Source organism: Panulirus ornatus, chromosome 11, assembly GCF_036320965.1.
Source record: "Panulirus ornatus isolate Po-2019 chromosome 11, ASM3632096v1, whole genome shotgun sequence".
NCBI classification, from domain to species: Eukaryota; Metazoa; Arthropoda; class Malacostraca; order Decapoda; family Palinuridae; genus Panulirus; species Panulirus ornatus.
Window position 1 is genome coordinate 841,301 of NC_092234.1, and position 24,180 is coordinate 865,480.

General features: G+C 52.7%; 1 protein-coding gene across 1 annotated transcript; it reads right to left on the bottom strand.

The window, feature by feature from the left end:
- Window positions 1–219: 219 nt before the first annotated feature.
- Window positions 220–2,072, bottom strand: LOC139751087 (uncharacterized). The gene is made up of 2 exons (XM_071666191.1): window positions 1,876–2,072; window positions 220–1,529 (listed from the first exon to the last, which is right to left on the bottom strand). Exons 1-2 carry the CDS (start codon window positions 1,951–1,953, stop codon window positions 606–608), a joined length of 1,002 nt encoding a protein of 333 aa, XP_071522292.1. The 5' UTR covers window positions 1,954–2,072; the 3' UTR covers window positions 220–605.
- Between the last annotated feature and the right edge of the window lie 22,108 nt (window positions 2,073–24,180).

The following is a 24,180-nucleotide window of genomic DNA, read 5'->3' on the forward strand; positions in this document are numbered from 1 at the left end:
ACCGTCTTTGTTCTCTTCCTCTGCACCTGGACTGTTCTCTCTCTCTGCTTAAGTCCGATGTGTGAGTGTGTGTGTGTGTGTGTGTGTCCGCTGACCTCTACAGTAGCCCAGTAATATGACCTGGGAGTGGGCGTGGCTTGTGTGATCCGGGTTTCGCTACAGCATAACAACAGACCTGTAGAGAACTTTTGGTTGTGATACAATAAAAAAACATTCTCCTTTATATCATTTATTCAACAGTAGAACCATTAAAGCGACATTGATTATATGACAAGTGTCCCCATACAGGAGTTGTGGTGTGAAGCTTATATTTGTACAATCAGGAGGTAGAGATATCTCTACATATGACTAGAGGAGAGAGAGAGAGAGAGAGAGAGAGAGAGAGAGAGAGAGAGAGAGAGAGAGAGAGAGAGAAATATTAGGTTGCGACAATGGGTAGTTAGGTCAGTAAGGGTTAGATATAATGCCGCTCTTGTGTAGTTACATTGTTAATCATCACAAGAGAACTCGTGACCCTCCTGACCTGACCTCTTCCCAGGTGGACTCGTGCCATGTATCGTGTCATGTGGAGGCTGGGGCGATGGCCCAGGGCTGCTGAGGACAAGTTAGAGTGCGATGTGTCGCTTCATGTGGAGGCTGAGGTGGTCAGAGCGGGAGAAAGCCCTCTCACATAGTCGACACTGGAAGGGACGGTCGCCCGTATGTTTACGGTAGTGGCGCGTCAGTTCGTCCGACCTGGCGAATCTCCAACCACAACCCTTCCACTTGCACGTATAGGGCTTCTCCCCCGTGTGGGTCCGCAGGTGCGCCTTCAGGTGTGACGATTTGGTGTACGTCTTGAGGCAGCCGGGCTGCGGGCAGGTGTGGACCACCACACGTCGACGGGTTCGTCGTCGTCGTGGTCGTGCGGTGGTGGGCGTGCCGGCGGTGGGTAGCGCGGGCGGGCATAGGACGGGCGCCGAGACCATGCCGTGGGCATGCGGGGAAGACGGCGGGGTGAGCACGACGCCCGAACCGCCCCAGTACTGATACAGGCTGCCCAGGGCAGTGGTAGTGCCAGCCTGGCTACTGCTCTCTCTTGTGCTGGGGATGAAGTGCGTGCTGTAGGTGAGGTGGGTGGTGGCTTCTGTGGTAGTGTGGGTGGTGGTGGTGGTGGTGGTGGTGTGAGGGCTGGTCATGGCGGCCGGGTGGGGGTAGTGGTAGTGATAGTCGACATAAACAGTGGTGGGCGGCTCGCACCCGTACTGCTGTTGCTCATGATGTCGTTGTTTCTGCTGTTGCATTTGTGGCACCACCTGTTCGTAAGAGGTACTGGGAGCGCGGAAGGCTGTGGCTAGCGGGAGCAGAGCCGAAGGCAGGGGCCTCGGGTTGGCGCCCGCCTCTGCCTCACACTCCCCGACAGGTGGAGTGGGTGGGAAGGGCAGAGGGGAGTAGTCACCGACTCCCACCTGGGAAGGTGGCGGGACCCCGGGTGATGGGTCGTCCCCCTGGGTCTCGTCCAGCAGTACTGACTCCAGGTCCAGCCAAATCTGGAACACAACAACACACTTACTACCGCACCCTCCACACCTATCTCTATCATTGTCATTTATTTCTTTCGCACTTAAAAACAAGTTATCCCTCTTCTAAAACTACCGAACTTTAAATAGCAACTGGTGAAACAATATATGGAAATCAAAATATATACATTCAGACGGGAATGTGCAGCTTTAACAAAACAAATATCAATGTAAATATCTATAACAATAACCACTAGATACATCACGTGTATTGTAGCCATGCGTCGTGCCTTGCAATTGCTATGCTGGGAACAGACTCAAGAAAATAAATTTATTAGAGAAAGAAATAGTATTCAGCTTTATAGCGATGGCATACCTCGTTAAATTCTGAGAGGTTGGAGGTTGTGGAGGGCACGAGGCTATAGGAGGCAGGCCGCTCCGTCGCTAACTCCATCTTGCTTTGTGCTCGCTCTCACGGTCTCTGGCTCGCACTCGGACTCTGGAAACAGGAATGAAGACAGCACAGTGAACTGTGTGTTGCTCTTACCAACGCTGCAAACTGACTGATCACGATACATAGCTCCACCTTCATCGGACATGGTAAGTTGCCAAATCTGATACATTTCAGACTTTATCATCACATTTGTTCTCAACATGTTTGTAATTTGCATGCTTTCACCTAGAGAAGTCATAGCATGAATTATGAATGAGACTTTGATACATTTACTAGAAACTGGCGAGTTTTGACATAATAGCGTAAGAAGATAGAAATGTAATCACTCAACCATGGCATCACTGTCGACCAATGACCATCTGCCTTTTACGTCTAGACCAATAAGCAGATGGAATGGGCGGGGCCAGAATCACGGTTCCCCCACCCAGACTATCTCAATGGAAGACCAGCTTTGTTCCTTCCATTTTCGGAATGAAATGTCATTATTGTCATCAGAGGAAGTATGGCTAATCCACCCGCTCCTGTGGCTGTTCTCTACGAACATTTAAACAATTAGCGTGACCAAAAGTGGCATCATGTGTGTAATGGTTGTCATCTTTACGCTGGCAAAGTATGAATTGTTACTGGAAGGTCATGTGGTGACTGGGGTACAGTCACTCAGCAGTCCTGGGTGACTGGGGGTACAGTCACTCAGCAGTCCTGGGTGACTGGGGGTATAGTCACTCACCAGTCCTGGGTGACTGGGGTACAGTCACTCAGCAGTCCTGGGTGACTGGGGGTACAGTCACTCAGCAGTCCTGGGTGACTGGGGGTACAGTCACTCAGCAGTCCTGGGTGACTGGGGGTACAGTCACTCACCAGTCCTGGGTGACTGGGGGTACAGTCAGCGAGAGTTCCCGTGGTAACTGAGGCAATCCCTCAGCGGAAGGAACCATCTTACAGTAAGCCTTTGTGTCAAGACTTGTACTCTTACAATTTGCTTCACACAACTGTACCACCTGCACTACACACCTGCACTACACACCTGCACTACACACCTGCACTACACACCTGCACTACATTTAATATCCCGGTATTAATGACACACCTTTCCCGGTTTGTTTGCTTGTTTTTGTCATTTGTTACGTCCATGTTTTCTCGTCCTCCCTCACACTGTAAGGATGATTAGATAATTCCTTTAATTGTTTCTTGTTCCTTCTGTGGTTGTGATGGCCGGAGTTGTGGCCAAGAGCCTGGGGTTGTGATGGCCGGGGTTGTGGTTGTTTTTGATGCTGGTTGTAATAGGTAGCTTCCCTCACAACGCTTGGGTAGGCAAGGCCTTCTCACTTCATGCCGGTAATCCCCGGTAATCCTCCTGTAATCCCCTGTAATCCTCCTGTAATCCCCTGTAATCCTCCTGTAAATCTTGTAATCTGCTGGGATTTACACCTCCCCCCCCCCCCACCTGCACGTGATACTCTCCCAACCATCATCCACCAGACATCCACCACTGGTCATGTTCTAACGAGGTTCATCAACCTCTCACTCCCCCACCAGCCTTCATCATCCTAACACCTCTCACTCCCCCACCAGCCTTCATCATCCTAACACCTCTCACTCCCCCACCAGCCTTCATCATCCTAACACCTCTCACTCCCCCACCAGCCTTCATCATCCTAACACCTCTCACTCCCCCACCAGCCTTCATCATCCTAACACCTCTCACTCCCCCACCAGCCTTCATCATCCTAACACCTCTCACTCCCCCACCAGCCTTCATCATCCTAACACCTCTCACTCCCCCACCATCCTTCATCATCCTAACACCTCTCACTCCCCCACCAGCCTTCATCATCCTAACACCTCTCACTCCCCCACCAGCCTTCATCATCCTAACACCTCTCACTCCCCCACCAGCCTTCATCATCCTAACACCTCTCACTCCCCCACCAGCCTTCATCATCCTAACACCTCTCACTCCCCCACCATCCTTCATCATCCTAACACCTCTCACTCCCCCACCAGCCATCCTAACACCTCTCACTCCCACACCAGCCTTCATCATCCTAACACCTCTCACTCCCCCACCATCCTTCATCATCCTAACACCTCTCACTCCCCCACCATCCTTCATCATCCTAACACCTCTCACTCCCCCACCAGCCTTCATCATCCTAACACCTCTCACTCCCCCACCAGCCTTCATCATCCTAACACCTCTCACTCCCCCACCAGCCTTCATCATCCTAACACCTCTCACTCCCCCCACCAGCCTTCATCATCCTAACACCTCTCACTCCCCCACCAGCCTTCATCATCCTAACACCTCTCACTCCCCCACCAGCCTTCATCATCCTAACACCTCTCACTCCCCCACCAGCCTTCATCATCCTAACACCTCTCACTCCCCCACCAGCCTTCATCATCTAACACCTCTCACTCCCCCACCAGCCTTCATCATCCTAACACCTCTCACTCCCCCACCAGCCTTCATCATCCTAACACCTCTCACTCCCCCACCAGCCTTCATCATCCTAACACCTCTCACTCCCCCACCAGCCTTCATCATCCTAACACCTCTCACTCCCCCACCAGCCTTCATCATCCTAACACCTCTCACTCCCCCACCAGCCTTCATCATCCTAACACCTCTCACTCCCCCACCAGCCTTCATCATCCTAACACCTCTCACTCCCCCACCAGCCTTCATCATCCTAACACCTCTCACTCCCCCACCAGCCTTCATCATCCTAACACCTCTCACTCCCCCACCAGCCTTCATCATCCTAACACCTCTCACTCCCCCACCAGCCTTCATCATCCTAACACCTCTCACTCCCCCACCAGCCTTCATCATCCTAACACCTCTCACTCCCCCACCAGCCTTCATCATCCTAACACCTCTCACTCCCCCACCAGCCTTCATCATCCTAACACCTCTCACTCCCCCACCAGCCTTCATCATCCTAACACCTCTCACTCCCCCACCAGCCTTCATCATCCTAACACCTCTCACTCCCCCACCAGCCTTCATCATCCTAACACCTCTCACTCCCCCACCAGCCTTCATCATCCTAACACCTCTCACTCCCCCACCAGCCTTCATCATCCTAACACCTCTCACTCCCCCACCAGCCTTCATCATCCTAACACCTCTCACTCCCCCACCAGCCTTCATCATCCTAACACCTCTCACTCCCCCACCAGCCTTCATCATCCTAACACCTCTCACTCCCCCACCAGCCTTCATCATCCTAACACCTCTCACTCCCCCACCAGCCTTCATCATCCTAACACCTCTCACTCCCCCACCAGCCTTCATCATCCTAACACCTCTCACTCCCCCACCAGCCTTCATCATCCTAACACCTCTCACTCCCCCACCAGCCTTCATCATCCTAACACCTCTCACTCCCCCACCAGCCTTCATCATCCTAACACCTCTCACTCCCCCACCAGCCTTCATCATCCTAACACCTCTCACTCCCCCACCAGCCTTCATCATCCTAACACCTCTCACTCCCCCACCAGCCTTCATCATCCTAACACCTCTCACTCCCCCACCAGCCTTCATCATCCTAACACCTCTCACTCCCCCACCAGCCTTCATCATCCTAACACCTCTCACTCCCCCACCAGCCTTCATCATCCTAACACCTCTCACTCCCCCACCAGCCTTCATCATCCTAACACCTCTCACTCCCCCACCAGCCTTCATCATCCTAACACCTCTCACTCCCCCACCAGCCTTCATCATCCTAACACCTCTCACTCCCCCACCAGCCTTCATCATCCTAACACCTCTCACTCCCCCACCAGCCTTCATCATCCTAACACCTCTCACTCCCCCACCAGCCTTCATCATCCTAACACCTCTCACTCCCCCACCAGCCTTCATCATCCTAACACCTCTCACTCCCCCACCAGCCTTCATCATCCTAACACCTCTCACTCCCCCACCAGCCTTCATCATCCTAACACCTCTCACTCCCCCACCAGCCTTCATCATCCTAACACCTCTCACTCCCCCACCAGCCTTCATCATCCTAACACCTCTCACTCCCCCACCAGCCTTCATCATCCTAACACCTCTCACTCCCCCACCAGCCTTCATCATCCTAACACCTCTCACTCCCCCACCAGCCTTCATCATCCTAACACCTCTCACTCCCACACCAGCCTTCATCATCCTAACACCTCTCACTCCCCCACCAGCCTTCATCATCCTAACACCTCTCACTCCCCCACCAGCCTTCATCATCCTAACACCTCTCACTCCCACACCAGCCTTCATCATCCTAACACCTCTCACTCCCCCACCAGCCTTCATCATCCTAACACCTCTCACTCCCACACCAGCCTTCATCATCCTAACACCTCTCACTCCCCTACACACTAACTGTTCAGTCTCCCTCCCGAAGGTACAGACACACGTCACTCTGTGTCAGTTAATGAATTGGTGAACCGTTTGTGGTTCACTAGTGTTGTCTGCTAAGATTCACTGGTTTTGTCTGGTAAGAATCAATGATGTTGTTTGGTAAGGATCACTGGTGTTGTATGGTAAGAATAACTGGTGTTGTATGGTAAGAATCATTGGTGTTGTATGGTAAGAATCACTGGTGTTGTATGGTAAGGATCCCTGGTGTTGTATGGTAAGAATCATTGGTGTTGTATGGTAAGAATCACTGGTGTTGTATGGTAAGAATCCCTGGTGTTGTATGGTAAGAATCATTGGTGTTGTATGGTAAGAATCACTGGTGTTGTATGGTAAGGATCCCTGGTGTTGTATGGTAAGAATCATTGGTGTTGTATGGTAAGAATCATTGGTGTTGTATGGTTAGAATCACTGGTGTTGTATGGTAAGAATCCCTGGTGTTGTATGGTAAGAATCACTTATGTTGCATGGTAAGGATCACTGATGTATGGTAAAGATCATTGGTGTTGTCTAGTAAGAATCACTGGTCTTGTATGGTAAGACTCACTGGTATGGTGTGGTAAGGATCACTGGTGTTGTCTGGTAAGAATCACTGGTGTTGTATGGTAAGGATCACTGGTGTTGTCTGGTAAGAATCACTGGTGTTGTATGGTAAGAAACACTGGTGTTGTATGGTAAGGATCACTGGTGTTGTATGGTAAGGATCACTGGTGTTGTCTGGTAAGAATCACCGGTGTTGTATGGTAAGAATCACTGGTGTTGTATGGTAAGAATCACCAGTGTTGTAGGGTAAGAATCACTGGTGTTGTCTGCTAAGATTCAGTGGTGTTGTCTGGTAAGAATCATTGATGTTATGTGGTAAGAATCCCTGGTGTTGTATAGTAAGAAACACTTGTGTTGCATGTTAAGGATCACTGGTGTTGTATGGTAATGATCACTGATGTTGCCCCGGTAAGAATCACTGATGTTGTCCCAGTATGGGACACTGATGTTGTCCCAGTATGGGACACTGGTGTTTCCACGTTATGAAACACTGGTGGTGTACCAATTACTGCATTTATTGATGTCCATAAAACTAGTGTTGTATAAGTATGAAACACTGGCATTGTAATACGTTTTGTCTTGTGCAACAAACTATATCGCAACACAACAACTGACAAAGCAAGTACTGAAATATGTGTCAATTGACATCGTTTATTGGGTTACTTGACCTGCACTGTGAATATGAAGTCGTTGACCTGATGCCTGAACTGTGTAGCCTGAAGTATGAAGCAAGAGGCTTGTGCCCAGGTTGACATGAGAGCAAGATAAACCAATCGTCTTGTACGAGAATAAATATGTCACGTGAGGAAGGACGTTATCATCTGCACAACAGGAAGTTATTGTTGTCATCAGAGAGGACAATGTGAACTTCGTCAAGCTGAAAACTTTCCTGGAAAATAATAACTGAGTGTTCGCATGGCTCTGATTTTTTTCTTTTTTCGTTTTAGATTTTATGGATGATTGTAACGTAAAGAGAAAATTGTGGATTTTATGGATGATTGTAACGTAAAGAGTAAATTGTGGATTTGAAGTTGAAACGTAAAAGACGCGTTGCTCCGGTTGTCTTCGTCAAGCCAGGAGGAAGGGTGAGTTCTGGCCTATAGCACAGCCATGTTTGTGGTCATGAGAGAAAAAGACTTTATCTTTGATTATTACATGACTCCAAGAGACGCCTCTCTATGGCCTTCAAGACTGCGCTACGTTCAGAAGCTGGGGAAGGGAAGGATTACTGTGGAATAAGAAGTTCCTGTACGGGATGGTACACAACGCCGGGGTCCACTGTGTCGTCCCTCGAGGGTCACTATAAAGTGGTTGTGTGGTCAGGAGGAGGTCGAGCGATGTGTGGGGTGTGTTGACACATGATGTAGGGAGAGGCAGTGAGGTGTGTTGTGTGGTCAGGAGGAGGTCGAGCGATGTGTGGGGTGTGTTGGCACATGATGTAGGGAGAGGCAGTGAGGTGTGTTGTGTGGTCAGGAGGAGGTCGAGCGATGTGTGGGGTGTGTTGACACATGATGTAGGGAGAGGCAGTGAGGTGTGTTGTGTGGTCAGGAGGAGGTCGAGCGATGTGTGGGGTGTGTTGGCACATGATGTAGGGAGAGGCAGTGAGGTGTGTTGTGTGGTCAGGAGGAGGTCGAGCGATGTGTGGGGTGTGTTGACACATGATGTAGGGAGAGGCAGTGAGGTGTGTTGTGTGGTCAGGAGGAGGTCGAGCGATGTGTGGGGTGTGTTGGCACATGATGTAGGGAGAGGCAGTGAGGTGTGTTGTGTGGTCAGGAGGAGGTCGAGCGATGTGTGGGGTGTGTTGACACATGATGTAGGGAGAGGCAGTGAGGTGTGTTGTGTGGTCAGGAGGAGGTCGAGCGATGTGCGGGGTGTGTTGACACATGATGTAGGGAGAGGCAGTGAGGTGTGTTGTGTGGTCAGGAGGAGGTCGAGCGATGTGTGGGGTGTGTTGACACATGATGTAGGGAGAGGCAGTGAGGTGTGTTGTGTGGTCAGGAGGAGGTCGAGCGATGTGTGGGGTGTGTTGACACATGATGTAGGGAGAGGCAGTGAGGCGACGACGGTGAGGGAATGTTAGACACATGCCACCTGCAGTTTGAGGAGAACAGCCAAATGTTATGACCGCTGGTCAACCTGGTATGGCCAGTTATGACTGCTGGTCAACCTGGTATGGTCAACACACCAGATGATCAACCTGGTATGGTCAACACACCAGATGATCAACCTGGTATGGTCAACACACCAGATGATCAACCTGGTATGGTTAACACACCAGATGATCAACCTGGTATGGTCAACACACCAGATGATCAACCTGGTATGGTCAACACACCAGATGATCAACCTGGTATGGTCAACACACCAGATGATCAACCTGGTATGGTCAACACACCAGATGATCAACCTGGTATGGTCAACACACCAGATGATCAACCTGGTATGGTCAACACACCAGATGATCAACCTGGTATGGTCAACACACCAGATGATCAACCTGGTATGGTCAACACACCAGATGATCAATCTGGTATGGTCAACACACCAGATGATCAACCTGGTATGGTCAACACACCAGATGATCAACCTGGTATGGTCAACACACCAGATGATCAACCTGGTATGGTCAACACACCAGATGATCAACCTGGTATGGTCAACACACCAGATGATCAATCTGGTATGGTCAACACACCAGATGATCAACCTGGTATGGTCAACACACCAGATGATCAACCTGGTATGGTCAACACACCAGATGATCAACCTGGTATGGTCAACACACCAGATGATCAACCTGGTATGGTCAACACACCAGATGATCAACCTGGTATGGTCAACACACCAGATGATCAACCTGGTATGGTCAACACACCAGATGATCAACCTGGTATGGTCAACACACCAGATGATCAACCTGGTATGGTCAACACACCAGATGATCAACCTGGTATGGTCAACACACCAGATGATCAACCTGGTATGGTCAACACACCAGATGATCAACCTGGTATGGTCAACACACCAGATGATCAACCTGGTATGGTCAACACACCAGATGATCAACCTGGTATGGTCAACACACCAGATGATCAACCTGGTATGGTCAACACACCAGATGATCAACCTGGTATGGTCAACACACCAGATGATCAACCTGGTATGGTCAACACACCAGATGATCAACCTGGTATGGTCAACACACCAGATGATCAACCTGGTATGGTCAACACACCAGATGATCAACCTGGTATGGTCAACACACCAGATGATCAACCTGGTATGGTCAACACACCAGATGATCAACCTGGTATGGTCAACACACCAGATGATCAACCTGGTATGGTCAACACACCAGATGATCAACCTGGTATGGTCAACACACCAGATGATCAACCTGGTATGGTCAACACACCAGATGATCAACCTGGTATGGTCAACACACCAGATGATCAACCTGGTATGGTCAACACACCAGATGATCAACCTGGTATGGTCAACACACCAGATGATCAACCTGGTATGGTCAACACACCAGATGATCAACCTGGTATGGTCAACACACCAGATGATCAACCTGGTATGGTCAACACACCAGATGATCAACCTGGTATGGTCAACACACCAGATGATCAACCTGGTATGGTCAACACACCAGATGATCAACCTGGTATGGTCAACACACCAGATGATCAACCTGGTATGGTGCGGTTTAACACACCAGATGATCAACCTGGATGGTCAACACACAGATGATCACTGGTATGGTCAACACACCAGATGATCAAACTGGTATGGCTAACGAGCAGGTGGGTCAAGCTGGTTGGTACGAGATGGAGATCAAGCTGGGCGCTAACAGCATGGTGGGGGTCAAGCTGGGCGCTACAGCATGGTGGGGGTCAAGCTGGGCGCCGGAGCACATGTGGGGCATTGGGGCGCTACGAGCATGTGGGGGTCAAGCTGGGCGCTAAGAGCATGGTGGGGTCAAGCTGTCGGCGCTACGTGCATGGTGGGGTCAAGCTTGGGCGCTACGGATGGTGGGGTCAAGCTGGGCGCTACGAGCATGTGTGGGGGTCAAGCTGGGCGCTACGAGCTTGGTGGGGTCAAGCTGGGCGCTACGAGCACTGGTGGGGGGTCAAGCTGGGCGCTACGAGCCTGGTGGGGGGTCAAGCTGGGGCGCTACGGAGCATGGTGTGGGGGTCAAGCTGGGCGCTACGAGCATGGTGGGGGTCAAGCTGGGCGCTACGAGCATGGTGGGGGTCAAGCTGGGCGCTACGAGCATGGTGGGGGTCAAGCTGGGCGCTACGAGCATGGTGGGGGTCAAGCTGGGCGCTACGAGCATGGTGGGGGTCAAGCTGGGCGCTACGAGCATGGTGGGGGTCAAGCTGGGCGCTACGAGCATGGTGGGGGTCAAGCTGGGCGCTACGAGCATGGTGGGGGTCAAGCTGGGCGCTACGAGCATGGTGGGGGTCAAGCTGGGCGCTACGAGCATGGTGGGGTCAAGCTGGGCGCTACGAGCATGGTGGGGGTCAAGCTGGGCGCTACGAGCATGGTGGGGGTCAAGCTGGGCGCTACGAGCATGGTGGGGGTCAAGCTGGGCGCTACGAGCATGGTGGGGGTCAAGCTGGGCGCTACGAGCATGGTGGGGGTCAAGCTGGGCGCTACGAGCATGGTGGGGGTCAAGCTGGGCGCTACGAGCATGGTGGGGGTCAAGCTGGGCGCTACGAGCATGGTGGGGGTCAAGCTGGGCGCTACGAGCATGGCGGGGATCAAGCTGGGCGCTACGAGCATGGTGGGGGTCAAGCTGGGCGCTACGAGCATGGTGGGGGTCAAGCTGGGCGCTACGAGCATGGTGGGGGTCAAGCTGGGCGCTACGAGCATGGTGGGGTCAAGCTGGGCGCTACGAGCATGGCGGGGGTCAAGCTGGGCGCTACGAGCATGGTGGGGGTCAAGCTGGGCGCTACGAGCATGGTGGGGGTCAAGCTGGGCGCTACGAGCATGGTGGGGGTCAAGCTGGGCGCTACGAGCATGGTGGGGGTCAAGCTGGGCGCTACGAGCATGGCGGGGGTCAAGCTGGGCGCTACGAGCATGGGGGGGGTCAAGGCTGGGCGCTACGAGCATGGTGGGGGTCAAGCTGGGCGCTACGAGCATGGTGGGGGTCAAGCTGGGCGCTACGAGCATGGTGGGGGTCAAGCCTGGGCGCTACGAGCATGGCGGGGGTCAAGCTGGGGCGCTACGAGCATGGTGGGGGTCAAGCTGGGCGCTACGAGCATGGTGGGGTCAAGCTGGGCGCTACGAGCATGGTGGGGGTCAAGCTGGGCGCTACGAGCATGGTGGGGGTCAAGCTGGGCGCTACGAGCATGGTGGGGGTCAAGCTGGGCGCTACGAGCATGGTGGGGGTCAAGCTGGGCGCTACGAGCATGGCGGGGATCAAGCTGGGCGCTACGAGCATGGTGGGGGTCAAGCTGGGGCGCTACGAGCATGGTGGGGGTCAAGCTGGGCGCTACGAGCATGGTGGGGGTCAAGCTGGGCGCTACGAGCATGGTGGGGTCAAGCTGGGCGCTACGAGCATGGTGGGGTCAAGCTGGGCGCTACGAGCATGGTGGGGGTCAAGCTGGGCGCTACGAGCATGGTGGGGGTCAAGCTGGGCGCTACGAGCATGGTGGGCTTCAAGCTGGGCGCTACGAGCATGGTGGGGGTCAAGCTGGGCGCTACGAGCATGGCGGGGATCAAGCTGGGCGCTACGAGCATGGTGGGGGTCAAGCTGGGCGCTACGAGCATGGCGGGGATCAAGCTGGGGCGCTACGAGCATGGTGGGGGTCAAGCTGGGCGCTACGAGCATGGTGGGGGTCAAGCTGGGCGCTACGAGCATGGTGGGGGTCAAGCTGGGCGCTACGAGCAAGGTGTGGGTCAAGCTGGGCGCTACGAGCATGGTGGGGGTCAAGCTGGGCGCTACGAGCATGGTGGGCTTCAAGCTGGGCGCTACGAGCATGGTGGGGGGTCAAGCTGGGCGCTACGAGCATGGTGGGGGTCAAGCTGGGCGCTACGAGCATGGTGGGCTTCAAGCTGGGCGCTACGAGCATGGTGGGGGTCAAGCTGGGCGCTACGAGCATGGCGGGGATCAAGCTGGGCGCTACGAGCATGGTGGGGGTCAAGCTGGGCGCTACGAGCATGGCGGGGATCAAGCTGGGCGCTACGAGCATGGTGGGGGTCAAGCTGGGCGCTACGAGCATGGTGGGGGTCAAGCTGGGCGCTACGAGCATTGTGGGGGTCAAGCTGGGCGCTACGAGCATGGTGGGGGTCAAGCTGGGCGCTACGAGCATGGTGGGGGTCAAGCTGGGTGCATGAGACGAGAAGTGAGTGTGTCCCTAGCTATGGCGCCCTCACAACACGTGTGATCGCGCACACACACATACACACACACACACACACACACATACACACACACACACACACACACACACACACATACACACACACACACACACACACACATACACACACACACACACACACACACACATATTACATGTGTACAGCAATCATCTTTCATAGTGACCCACAGAGAGCGGTCCCTCTGTATAGCGATCACGTTTCTCAAGTTTCCGCTACTGTACATCCATCAGTCACCCACCGTTGTAGTGATGATGACCTTCAGCCTACATCAACCATCTATCTAGAAGGATCATCTGGCCATGTGTGGCGGTCACTATAAACGAATCTTGTCATGTGTCACAACACTAGTAAAGTTATGTGTCACAACACTAGTAAAGTCATGCATCCAAACACTCTAGTAAAGTCATGTGTCCCAACACTAGCAAAGTCATGTGTCCCAACACTCTAGTAAGTCATGTGTCACAACCCTAGTAAATTCATGTATCACATCACTATTAAAGTCATGTGTCACAACACTCTAGTAAAGTCATGTGTCCCAGCGCTCTAGTAAAGTCATGTGTCCCAACACTCGAGTAAAGCCATGCATGTGTCCCAACACTCTAGTAAAGTCATGTGTCACAACACTCTAGTAAAGTCATGTGTCCCAACATTAGTTGTCATGTGTCCCAACACTCTAGTAAAGTCATGTGTCACAACACTAGTAAAGTCATGTGTCACAACACTCTAATTAAGTCATGTGTCCCAACACTCTAGTAAAGTCATGCATGCGTCCCAACACTAGTAAAGTCATGTGTCCCAACCCTTGTAAAGTCATGTATCCTAGCGCTAGTAAATTCATGCATGTGTCCCAACAATAATAAAATCATGTGTCCCAACACTAGTAAAGTTATGTGTCCCAACACTAGTAAAGTCATGTATCCCAACAGTCTAGTAAAGTCATGTGTCCCAACACTAATGAAGCCATGTGTCCCAACACTAATAAAGTCATTTGTCCCAACACTAGCTAAATCATGTGCCCCAATACTTTAGTAAAGTCAAGTGTCCCAACACTCCAGTATACTAGTCATGTGTCCCAACACTCTAGTATACTAGTCATGTGTCCCAACACTCCAGTATACTAGTCATGTGTCCCAACACTCCAGTATACTAGTCATGTGTCCCAACACTCCAGTATACTAGTCATGTGTCCCAACACTCCAGTATACTAGTCATGTGTCCCAACACTCCAGTATACTAGTCATGTGTCCCAACACTCTAGTATACTAGTCATGTGTCCCAACACTCTAGTATACTAGTCATGTGTCCCAACACTCCAGTATACTAGTCATGTGTCCCAACACTCCAGTATACTAGTCATGTGTCCCAACACTCTAGTATACTAGTCATGTGTCCCAACACTCCAGTATACTAGTCATGTGTCCCAACACTCCAGTATACTAGTCATGTGTCCCAACACTCTAGTATACTAGTCATGTGTCCCAACACTCCAGTATACTAGTCATGTGTCCCAACACTCTGGTATACCAGTCATCTGTCCCAACACTAGTAAAGTCATGTATCCCAAACACTCTAGTAGTCATGTGGCCCAACACTAGTAAAGTCTTGTGTCCCAACACTCTTGTAAAGTCATGTGTCCCAACACTAGTAAAGTCAAGTGTTCCAACACTAGTAAAGTCATATGTCCCAACACTAGTAAAGTCACGTGTCCCAACACTAGTAAAGTTATATGTTCCAGCTCCTGTAAAGTCATGTGTCCCAACGTTCTAATAAAGCCATGTGTCCCAACACTAGTAAAGTCATATATCCCAACAGTGTAGTAAGGTCATGTATCTCCAAAACTTTAGTAAAGCCATGTATTCCCAACACTCCAGTAAAGTTATGCATCCCAACACTCTAGTAAGGTCATGTATCCCCAACAATCCAGTAAAATCATGCGTCCTCAACACTCCAGTAAAGTCATGTGTCCCCAGCACTCTAGTAAGGCCATGTATCCCCAACACTCCACTAAAGTCATGCGTCCCCAACACTAGTAAGGTCATGTATCCCAACACTCCAATAAAGTCATGCGTCCCCAGCACTCTAGTAAGGTCATGTATCTCCAACATTCTAGTGTGCTGGTGATGGAGGTGCTGGTGGTGGTTGGTGGTGCTGGTGATGGTGGTGGTGGTGGCTGGTGATGCTGGTGGTGATGCTGGTTGTGGTGCTGGTGGTGATGCTGGTTGTGGTGGTGGTGGTGTTGCTGGTGCTGGTGATAGTGGTGGTGATGCTGGTTGTGGTGCTGGTGGTGTTGCTGGTGCTGGTGATAGTGGTGGTGATGCTGGTTGTGGTGCTGGTGGTGATGTGGTGGTGGTGGTGCTGGTGATGATGTGGTGGTGGTGGTGATGTGGTGGTGGTGGTGATGGTGGTGGTGCTGGTGATGTGGTGGTGGTGGTGCTGGTGATGATGTGGTGGTGGTGGTGATGTTGGTGGTGATGGTGGTGATGATGGTGGTGGTGCTGGTGGTGGTGCTGGTGATGATGATGGTGGTGGTGTTGTGATGATGATGGTGGTGGTGCTGGTGATGTTGGTGGTGATGGTGGTGCTGGTGATGATGATGGTGGTGGTGCTGGTGATGTTGGTGGTGATGGTGGTGCTGGTGCTAGTGCTGGTGATGATGATGGTGCTGGTGGTGGTGCTGGTGATGATGATGGTGGTGGTGCTGGTGATGATGATGGTGGTGGTGCTGGTGATGATGATGATGGTGGTGGTGATGGTGCTGGTGGTGCTGGTGATGATGATGGTGGTGGTGGTGATGATGATGGTGGTGGTGGTGATGGTGGTGCTGGTGCTGGTGATGATGATGGTGGTGGTGGTGATGGTGGTGGTGCTGGTGATGATGATGGTGGTGGTGGTGATGGTGGTGGTGCTGGTGATGATGATGGTGGTGGTGTTGTGATGATGATGGTGGTGGTGCTGGTGATGATGATGGTGGTGGTGCTGGTGATGATGATGATGGTGGTGGTGATGGTGGTGCTGGTGGTGCTGGTGCTGGTGATGATGATGGTGGTGGTGGTGATGATGATGGTGGTGGTGGTGATGGTGGTGCTGGTGGTGCTGGTGCTGGTGATGATGATGGTGGTGATGATGGTGGTGATGATGATGGTGGTGGTGCTGGTGATGATGATGGTGGTGGTGCTGGTGATGATGATGATGGTGGTGGTGATGGTGGTGCTGGTGGTGCTGGTGCTGGTGATGATGATGGTGGTGGTGGTGATGGTGGTGCTGGTGCTGGTGATGATGATGGTGGTGGTGGTGATGGTGGTGGTGCTGGTGATGATGATGGTGGTGGTGCTGGTGATGATGATGATGGTGGTGGTGATGATGATGGTGATGGTGGTGATGATGGTGGTGGTGCTGGTGGTGGTGGTGCTGGTGATGATGATGATGGTGGTGCTGGTGATGATGATGATGGTGGTGGTGATGGTGGTGCTGGTGGTGCTGGTGCTGGTGATGATGATGGTGGTGATGGTGGTGGTGGTGGTGCTGGTGATGATGATGATGGTGGTGGTGCTGGTGATGATGATGATGGTGGTGGTGGTGGTGGTGCTGGTGGTGCTGGTGCTGGTGATGATGATGGTGGTGATGATGGTGGTGGTGGTGCTGGTGATGATGTGATGGTGGTGGTGGTGGTGGTGGTGGTGCTGGTGATGATGATGGTGGTGGTGCTGGTGATGATGATTTGATGATATGGTGTGGTGTGTGGTGCTGGTGATGATGATGGTGGTGGTGGTGATGGTGGGATGCTGGATGCTTGGTGTGATGATGGTGGTGGTGGTGATGATGATGGTGATGTGTGGTGATAGATGGTGGTGGTGCTGGTGGTGGTGGTGCTTGGTGATGATTGATGGTGATGTGGTGCTGGTGATGATGATGATGGTGGTGGTGATGGTGGTGCTGGTGGTGCTGTGATGGTGATGATGATGGTTGGTGGTGGTGATGGTGGTGCTGGTGCTGGTGATGTATGATGGTGGTTGGTGGTGATGGTGGTGCTGGTGCTGGTGATGATGATGGTGGTGATGATGTGGTTGGTGGTGGTGGTGATGATGATGGTGGTGGTGCTGGTGATGATGATTGTGCTGGTGTGTGTTGGTGTGGTGGTGTGCTGGTGGTGCTGGTGCTGGTGATGATGATGGTTGGTGGTGGTGGATGGTGGTGTGGGTGCTGGTGTATGATGATGTGTGGTGATGATTGATGGTGGTGTGGTGCTGGTGATGATGATGGTGGTGGTGCTGGTGATGATGATGTGGTGTGCGGTGATGGTGGTGATGGTGGTGCTGGTTGGTGTGATATGGTGGTGGTGGTGGTGGGTGCGTGTGTGCTGGTGATGATGATGGTGGTGTGCTGGTGATGTGTGAGGGTGGTGGTGTGATGATGTGGTGTGTGTCGTGTGATGAGGTGTGATGATGGTGGTGGTGGATGGTGATGATATGATGTGGTGGTGGTGATGGTGGTGTGGTGGTGCTGGGTGTGTATAGATGGGTGGTGGTGCTGGATGTGATGATGATGGATGGTGGTGTGGTGATGGTGGTGCTGGTGGTGCTGGTGCTGGTGATGATGATGGTGGTGATGGTGGTGCTGGTGCTGGTGATGATGATGGTGGTGGTGGTGATGATGATGGTGATGGTGGTGCTGGTGCTGGTGATGATGATGATGGTGGTGCTGGTGATGGTGGTGATGGTAGAGGCAAACTTAATCCTCCGACACAGGTGGGGATGAGCCAAGTCTTAAGGAAACAAACAATGCGTGGACCTGTGACCAAAGTGACTGGACACAATGGTGACCTTCCAGGTCAGGTCAGGTCAACACTACACACGTGTGACCCCAGGTGTTAACTACTTTGACCTTTCATCAATAACCTTCCACCTGCATCCCTACCATTCCAACAGCCAGTAGTTCCCTGCGATACCGTGTGGGGTGACCATATCACCTGTCAGTCACTAGGGCGTGTAGGGTGACCATATCACCTGTCAGTCACTAGGGCGTGTAGGGTGACCATACCACCTGTCAGTCACTAGGGCGTGTAGGGTGACCATACCACCTGTCAGTCACTAGGGCGTGTAGGGTGACCATACCACCTGTCAGTCACTAGGGCGTGTAGGGTGACCATATCACCTGTCAGTCACTAGGGCGTGTAAGGTGACCATACCACCTGTCAGTCACTAGGGCGTGTAGGGTGACCATATCACCTGTCAGTCACTAGGGCGTGTAGGGTGACCATATCACCTGTCAGTCACTAGGGCGTGTAGGGTGACCATACCACCTGTCAGTCACTAGGGTGTGTAGGGTGACCATACCACCTGTCAGTCACTATGGTGTGTAGAGTGACCATACCACCTGTCAGTCACTAGGGTGTGTAGGGTGACCATACCACCTGTCAGTCACTATGGTGTGTAGGGTGACCATACCACCTGTCAGTCACTAGAGCGTGTAGGGTGACCATACCACCTGTCAGTCACTAGGGCGTGTAGGGTGACCATACCACCTGTCAGTCACTAGAGCGTGTAGGGTGACCATACCACCTGTCAGTCACTAGGGTGTGTAGGGTGACCATACCACCTGTCAGTCACTATGGTGTGTAGGGTGACCATACCACCTGTCAGTCACTAGAGCGTGTAGGGTGACCATACCACCTGTCAGTCACTAGGGTGTGTAGGGTGACCATACCACCTGTCAGTCACTATGGTGTGTAGGGTGACCATACCACCTGTCAGTCACTAGGGCGTGTAGGGTGACCATACCGCCTGTCAGTCACTAGGGCGTGTAGGGTGACCATACCACCGTCACTAGAGTGTGTAGGCTGACCATACCACCTGTCAGTCACTAGGGCGTGTAGGGTGACCATACCACCTGTCAGTCACTAGGGCGTGTAGGGTGACTATACCACCTGTCAGTCACTAGGGTGTGTAGGGTAACCATACCACCTGTCAGTCACTAGGGCGTGTAGGGTGACCATACCACCTGTCAGTCACTAGGGTGTGTAGGGTAACCATACCACCTGTCAGTCGCTCGGGAGTGTAGGGTGACCATACCACCTGTCAGTCACTAGGGTGTGTAGGGTGACCATACCGCCTATCAGTCACTAGGGTGTGAAGGGTATTCATACCACCTGTCAGTCACTAGGGCGTGTAGGGTGACCATACCACCTGTCAATCACTAGGGTGAGTAGGGTGACTATATCACCTGTCAGTCACTAGAGCGTGTAGGGTGACCATACCACCTGTCAGTCATTAGGGTGTATAGGGTGACCATACCACCTGTCACTAGGGCGTGTAGGGTGACCATACCACCTGTCAGTCACTAGGGTGTGTAAGGTGACCATACCACCTGTCAGTCACTAGGGCGTGTAGGGTGACCATACCACCTGTCAGTCACTAGGGCGTGTAGGGTGACCATACCACCTGTCAGTCACTAGGGCGTGTAGGGTGACCATACCACCTGTCAGTCACTAGGGCGTGTAGGGTGACCATACCGCCTGTCAGTCACTAGGGCGTGTAGGGTGACCATACCACCTGTCAGTCACTAGGGCGTGTAGGGTGACCATACCACCTGTCAGGCACTAGGGCGTGTAGGGTGACCATACCACCTGTCAGTCACTAGGGCGTGTAGGGTGACCATACCACCTGTCAGTCACTAGGGCGTGTAGGGTGACCATACTACCTGTCAGTCACTAGGGCGTGTAGGGTGACCATACCACCTGTCAGTCACTAGGGTGTGTAGGGTGACCATACCGCCTATCAGTCACTAGGGTGTGAAGGGTATTCATACCACCTGTCAGTCACTAGGGCGTGTAGGGTGACCATACCACCTGTCAATCACTAGGGTGAGTAGGGTGACTATATCACCTGTCAGTCACTAGAGCGTGTAGGGTGACCATACCACCTGTCAGTCATTAGGGTGTATAGGGTGACCATACCACCTGTCACTAGGGCGTGTAGGGTGACCATACCACCTGTCAGTCACTAGGGTGTGTAAGGTGACCATACCACCTGTCAGTCACTAGGGCGTGTAGGGTGACCATACCACCTGTCAGTCACTAGGGCGTGTAGGGTGACCATACCACCTGTCAGTCACTAGGGCGTGTAGGGTGACCATACCACCTGTCAGTCACTAGGGCGTGTAGGGTGACCATACCGCCTGTCAGTCACTAGGGCGTGTAGGGTGACCATACCACCTGTCAGTCACTAGGGCGTGTAGGGTGACCATACCACCTGTCAGTCACTAGGGCGTGTAGGGTGACCATACCACCTGTCAGTCACTAGGGCGTGTAGGGTGACCATACCACCTGTCAGTCACTAGGGCGTGTAGGGTGACCATACTACCTGTCAGTCACTAGGGCGTGTAGGGTGACCATACCACCTGTCAGTCACTAGGGCGTGTAGGGTGACCATACCACCTGTCAGTCACTAGGGTGTGTAGGGTGACCATACCACCTGTCACTAGGGCGTGTAGGGTGACCATACCCTCTGTCAGTCATTAGGGTGTATAGGGTGACCATACCACCTGTCACTAGGGCGTGTAGGGTGACCATACCACTTGTCAGTCACTAGGGTGTGTAAGGTGACCATACCACCTGTCAGTCACTAGGGCGTGTAGGGTGACCATACCACCTGTCAGTCACTAGGGCGTGTAGGGTGACCATACCACCTGTCAGTCACTAGGGCGTGTAGGGTGACCATACCACCTGTCAGTCACTAGGGTGTGTAGGGTGACCATACCGCCTATCAGTCACTAGGGTGTGAAGGGTATTCATACCACCTGTCAGTCACTAGGGCGTGTAGGGTGACCATACCACCTGTCAATCACTAGGGTGAGTAGGGTGACTATATCACCTGTCAGTCACTAGAGCGTGTAGGGTGACCATACCATCTGTCAGTCATTAGGGTGTATAGGGTGACCATACCACCTGTCACTAGGGCGTGTAGGGTGACCATACCACCTGTCAGTCACTAGGGTGTGTAAGGTGACCATACCACCTGTCAGTCACTAGGGCGTGTAGGGTGACCATACCACCTGTCAGTCACTAGGGCGTGTAGGGTGACCATACCACCTGTCAGTCACTAGGGCGTGTAGGGTGACCATACCACCTGTCAGTCACTAGGGCGTGTAGGGTGACCATACCACCTGTCAGTCACTAGGGTGTGTAGGGTGACCATACCGCCTATCAGTCACTAGGGTGTGAAGGGTATTCATACCACCTGTCAGTCACTAGGGCGTGTAGGGTGACCATACCACCTGTCAATCACTAGGGTGAGTAGGGTGACTATATCACCTGTCAGTCACTAGAGCGTGTAGGGTGACCATACCACCTGTCAGTCATTAGGGTGTATAGGGTGACCATACCACCTGTCACTAGGGCGTGTAGGGTGACCATACCACCTGTCAGTCACTAGGGTGTGTAAGGTGACCATACCACCTGTCAGTCACTAGGGCGTGTAGGGTGACCATACCACCTGTCAGTCACTAGGGCGTGTAGGGTGACCATACCACCTGTCAGTCACTAGGGCGTGTAGGGTGACCATACCACCTGTCAGTCACTAGGGCGTGTAGGGTGACCATACCACCTGTTACAAGCCACTAAACTCAAGCCAACACACACGAACTTAAATCATTCCTTAATCAGGGTGTTCCTTCAGTGCACCGGGGGTCACTACACCACGGGTCACTACACCGGGGGTCTCCACACCAGGGATCATTACACCGGGGGTCACTACACCACGGATCACTACACCGGGGGTCTCCACACCAGGGATCACTACACCAGGGGTCACTACACCAAAGATCACTTCACCAGGGGTCACTAAACCAGGGATCACTACACCAGGCGTCACTACACCACGATCACTACACTGGAGGTCACTACAACAGGGATCACTACACCAGGAATCACTACACCGGGGGCACCACACCAGGGATCATTACACCGGGGGTCACTACACCAGGGATCACTACACCGGGGTCACTACACCAGGGATCACTACACAGGGGGTCACTACACCAGGATCACTACACCGGGGGTCACTACACCAGAGATCACTACACTGGGGTCACTACACGGGGAGTCAGTACACCAGGGATCACTACACCGGGGTCACTACACCAAAGATCACTACACCAGGGGTCACTACACCAAGGATCACTACACCAGGGATCACTACACTTGGGTCACTACATCAGGGATCACTACATCAGGGATCACTACACCGGGGATCACTACACCGGGGGTCACTACACCAGGGATCACTACACCGGGGGTCACTAAACCAGAGATCACTACACTGGGATCACTACACCAGGGATCACTACACCAGGGATCACTACGCCAGGGATCACTACGCCAGGGTTCACTACACCAGGGATTACTACTCCGGGGCTCACTACACCAGGGATCACTACACCGGGTGTCACTACACCAGGGATCACTACACTGGGATCACTACACCAGGGATAACTACACCGGGGGTCACTACACCGGGGGTCACTACACCAGGGATCACTACACTTGGATTCACCACACGAGGGATCATTACACCGAGGGTCACTACACTAGGGATCACTACACCGGGGTCACTACACCAGAATTCACTACACTGGGGATCACTACACCGTGATTACTACACTGGGTCACTACACCAGAGATCACAACACCGTGGGTCACTACACCAGGGATCACTACAACGAGGGTCACTACACCAGGATCACTACACCGGGAGCTACTACACCAGGGATCACTACACCAGGGTCATTACACCAGGGATTACTACACTGGGTCACTACACCAGGATCACTACACTGGGTCACTATACCAGTGATCACTACACCGGAAATCACTACACCAGGGATCACTACACCGGGATCACTACACCGAGGGTTAATGCACCAGGGATCACTACACCGGGGGTTACTACACCAGGGATCACTACACTGGGATCACCACACCAGGGATAACTACACTGGGGGTCACTACACCAGGGATCACTACCTTGGGGGTCACTACACCAGGGATCACTACACCGGGGTCACTACACCAGGGAATACTGCACCGGGGTCACTAAACCAGCGATCACTACACTGGGGTCACTACACTGGGGTCACTACACCACGGATAACTACACCGGGTGTCACTACACCAGCGATCACTACACTGGAGTCACTACACCAGGGATCACTACACTGGGGTCATTATACCAGGGATCACTACACCGGGGGTCACTACACCAGGGATCACTACACCGGCGGTCATTACACCAGAGATCACTACACCAGGGGGCCACTACATCAGGTATCACTACACTGGAGTCACTACACCAGGGATTACTACACCGGGGGTCACTACACCAGAGATCACCACACCGAGGGTCACTACACCAGGGATCACTACACTGGGGTCATTACACTAGGGATCACTACACCGGGGCACTACACCAGGGATCACTCCACCGGGGTCACTGCACCGCTGGTCAATACACCAGGGATCATACACTAGGGGTCACTACACCAGAATCACTACATCGGGGTCACTACACCAGGGATCACTACACCGGGAGTCATAACACCAGTGATCACTACACCGGGAGTCACAACACCAGGGATCACTACACCGAGGGTCACAACACCAGGGACCACTACACCGGCGGTCACTGCACCATAGATCACTACACCGGGGGCCACTAAATCAGGGATCACTACACCAGGGTCACTACATCGGGTTCACTACACCAGAATTCACTATACTGGGGATCACTACACCGGGATCACTACAACGGGGATCACTACACCTGGGTCACTACACCGGGGTCACTTCACCAGGGATCACTACACTGAGGGTCACTACACCA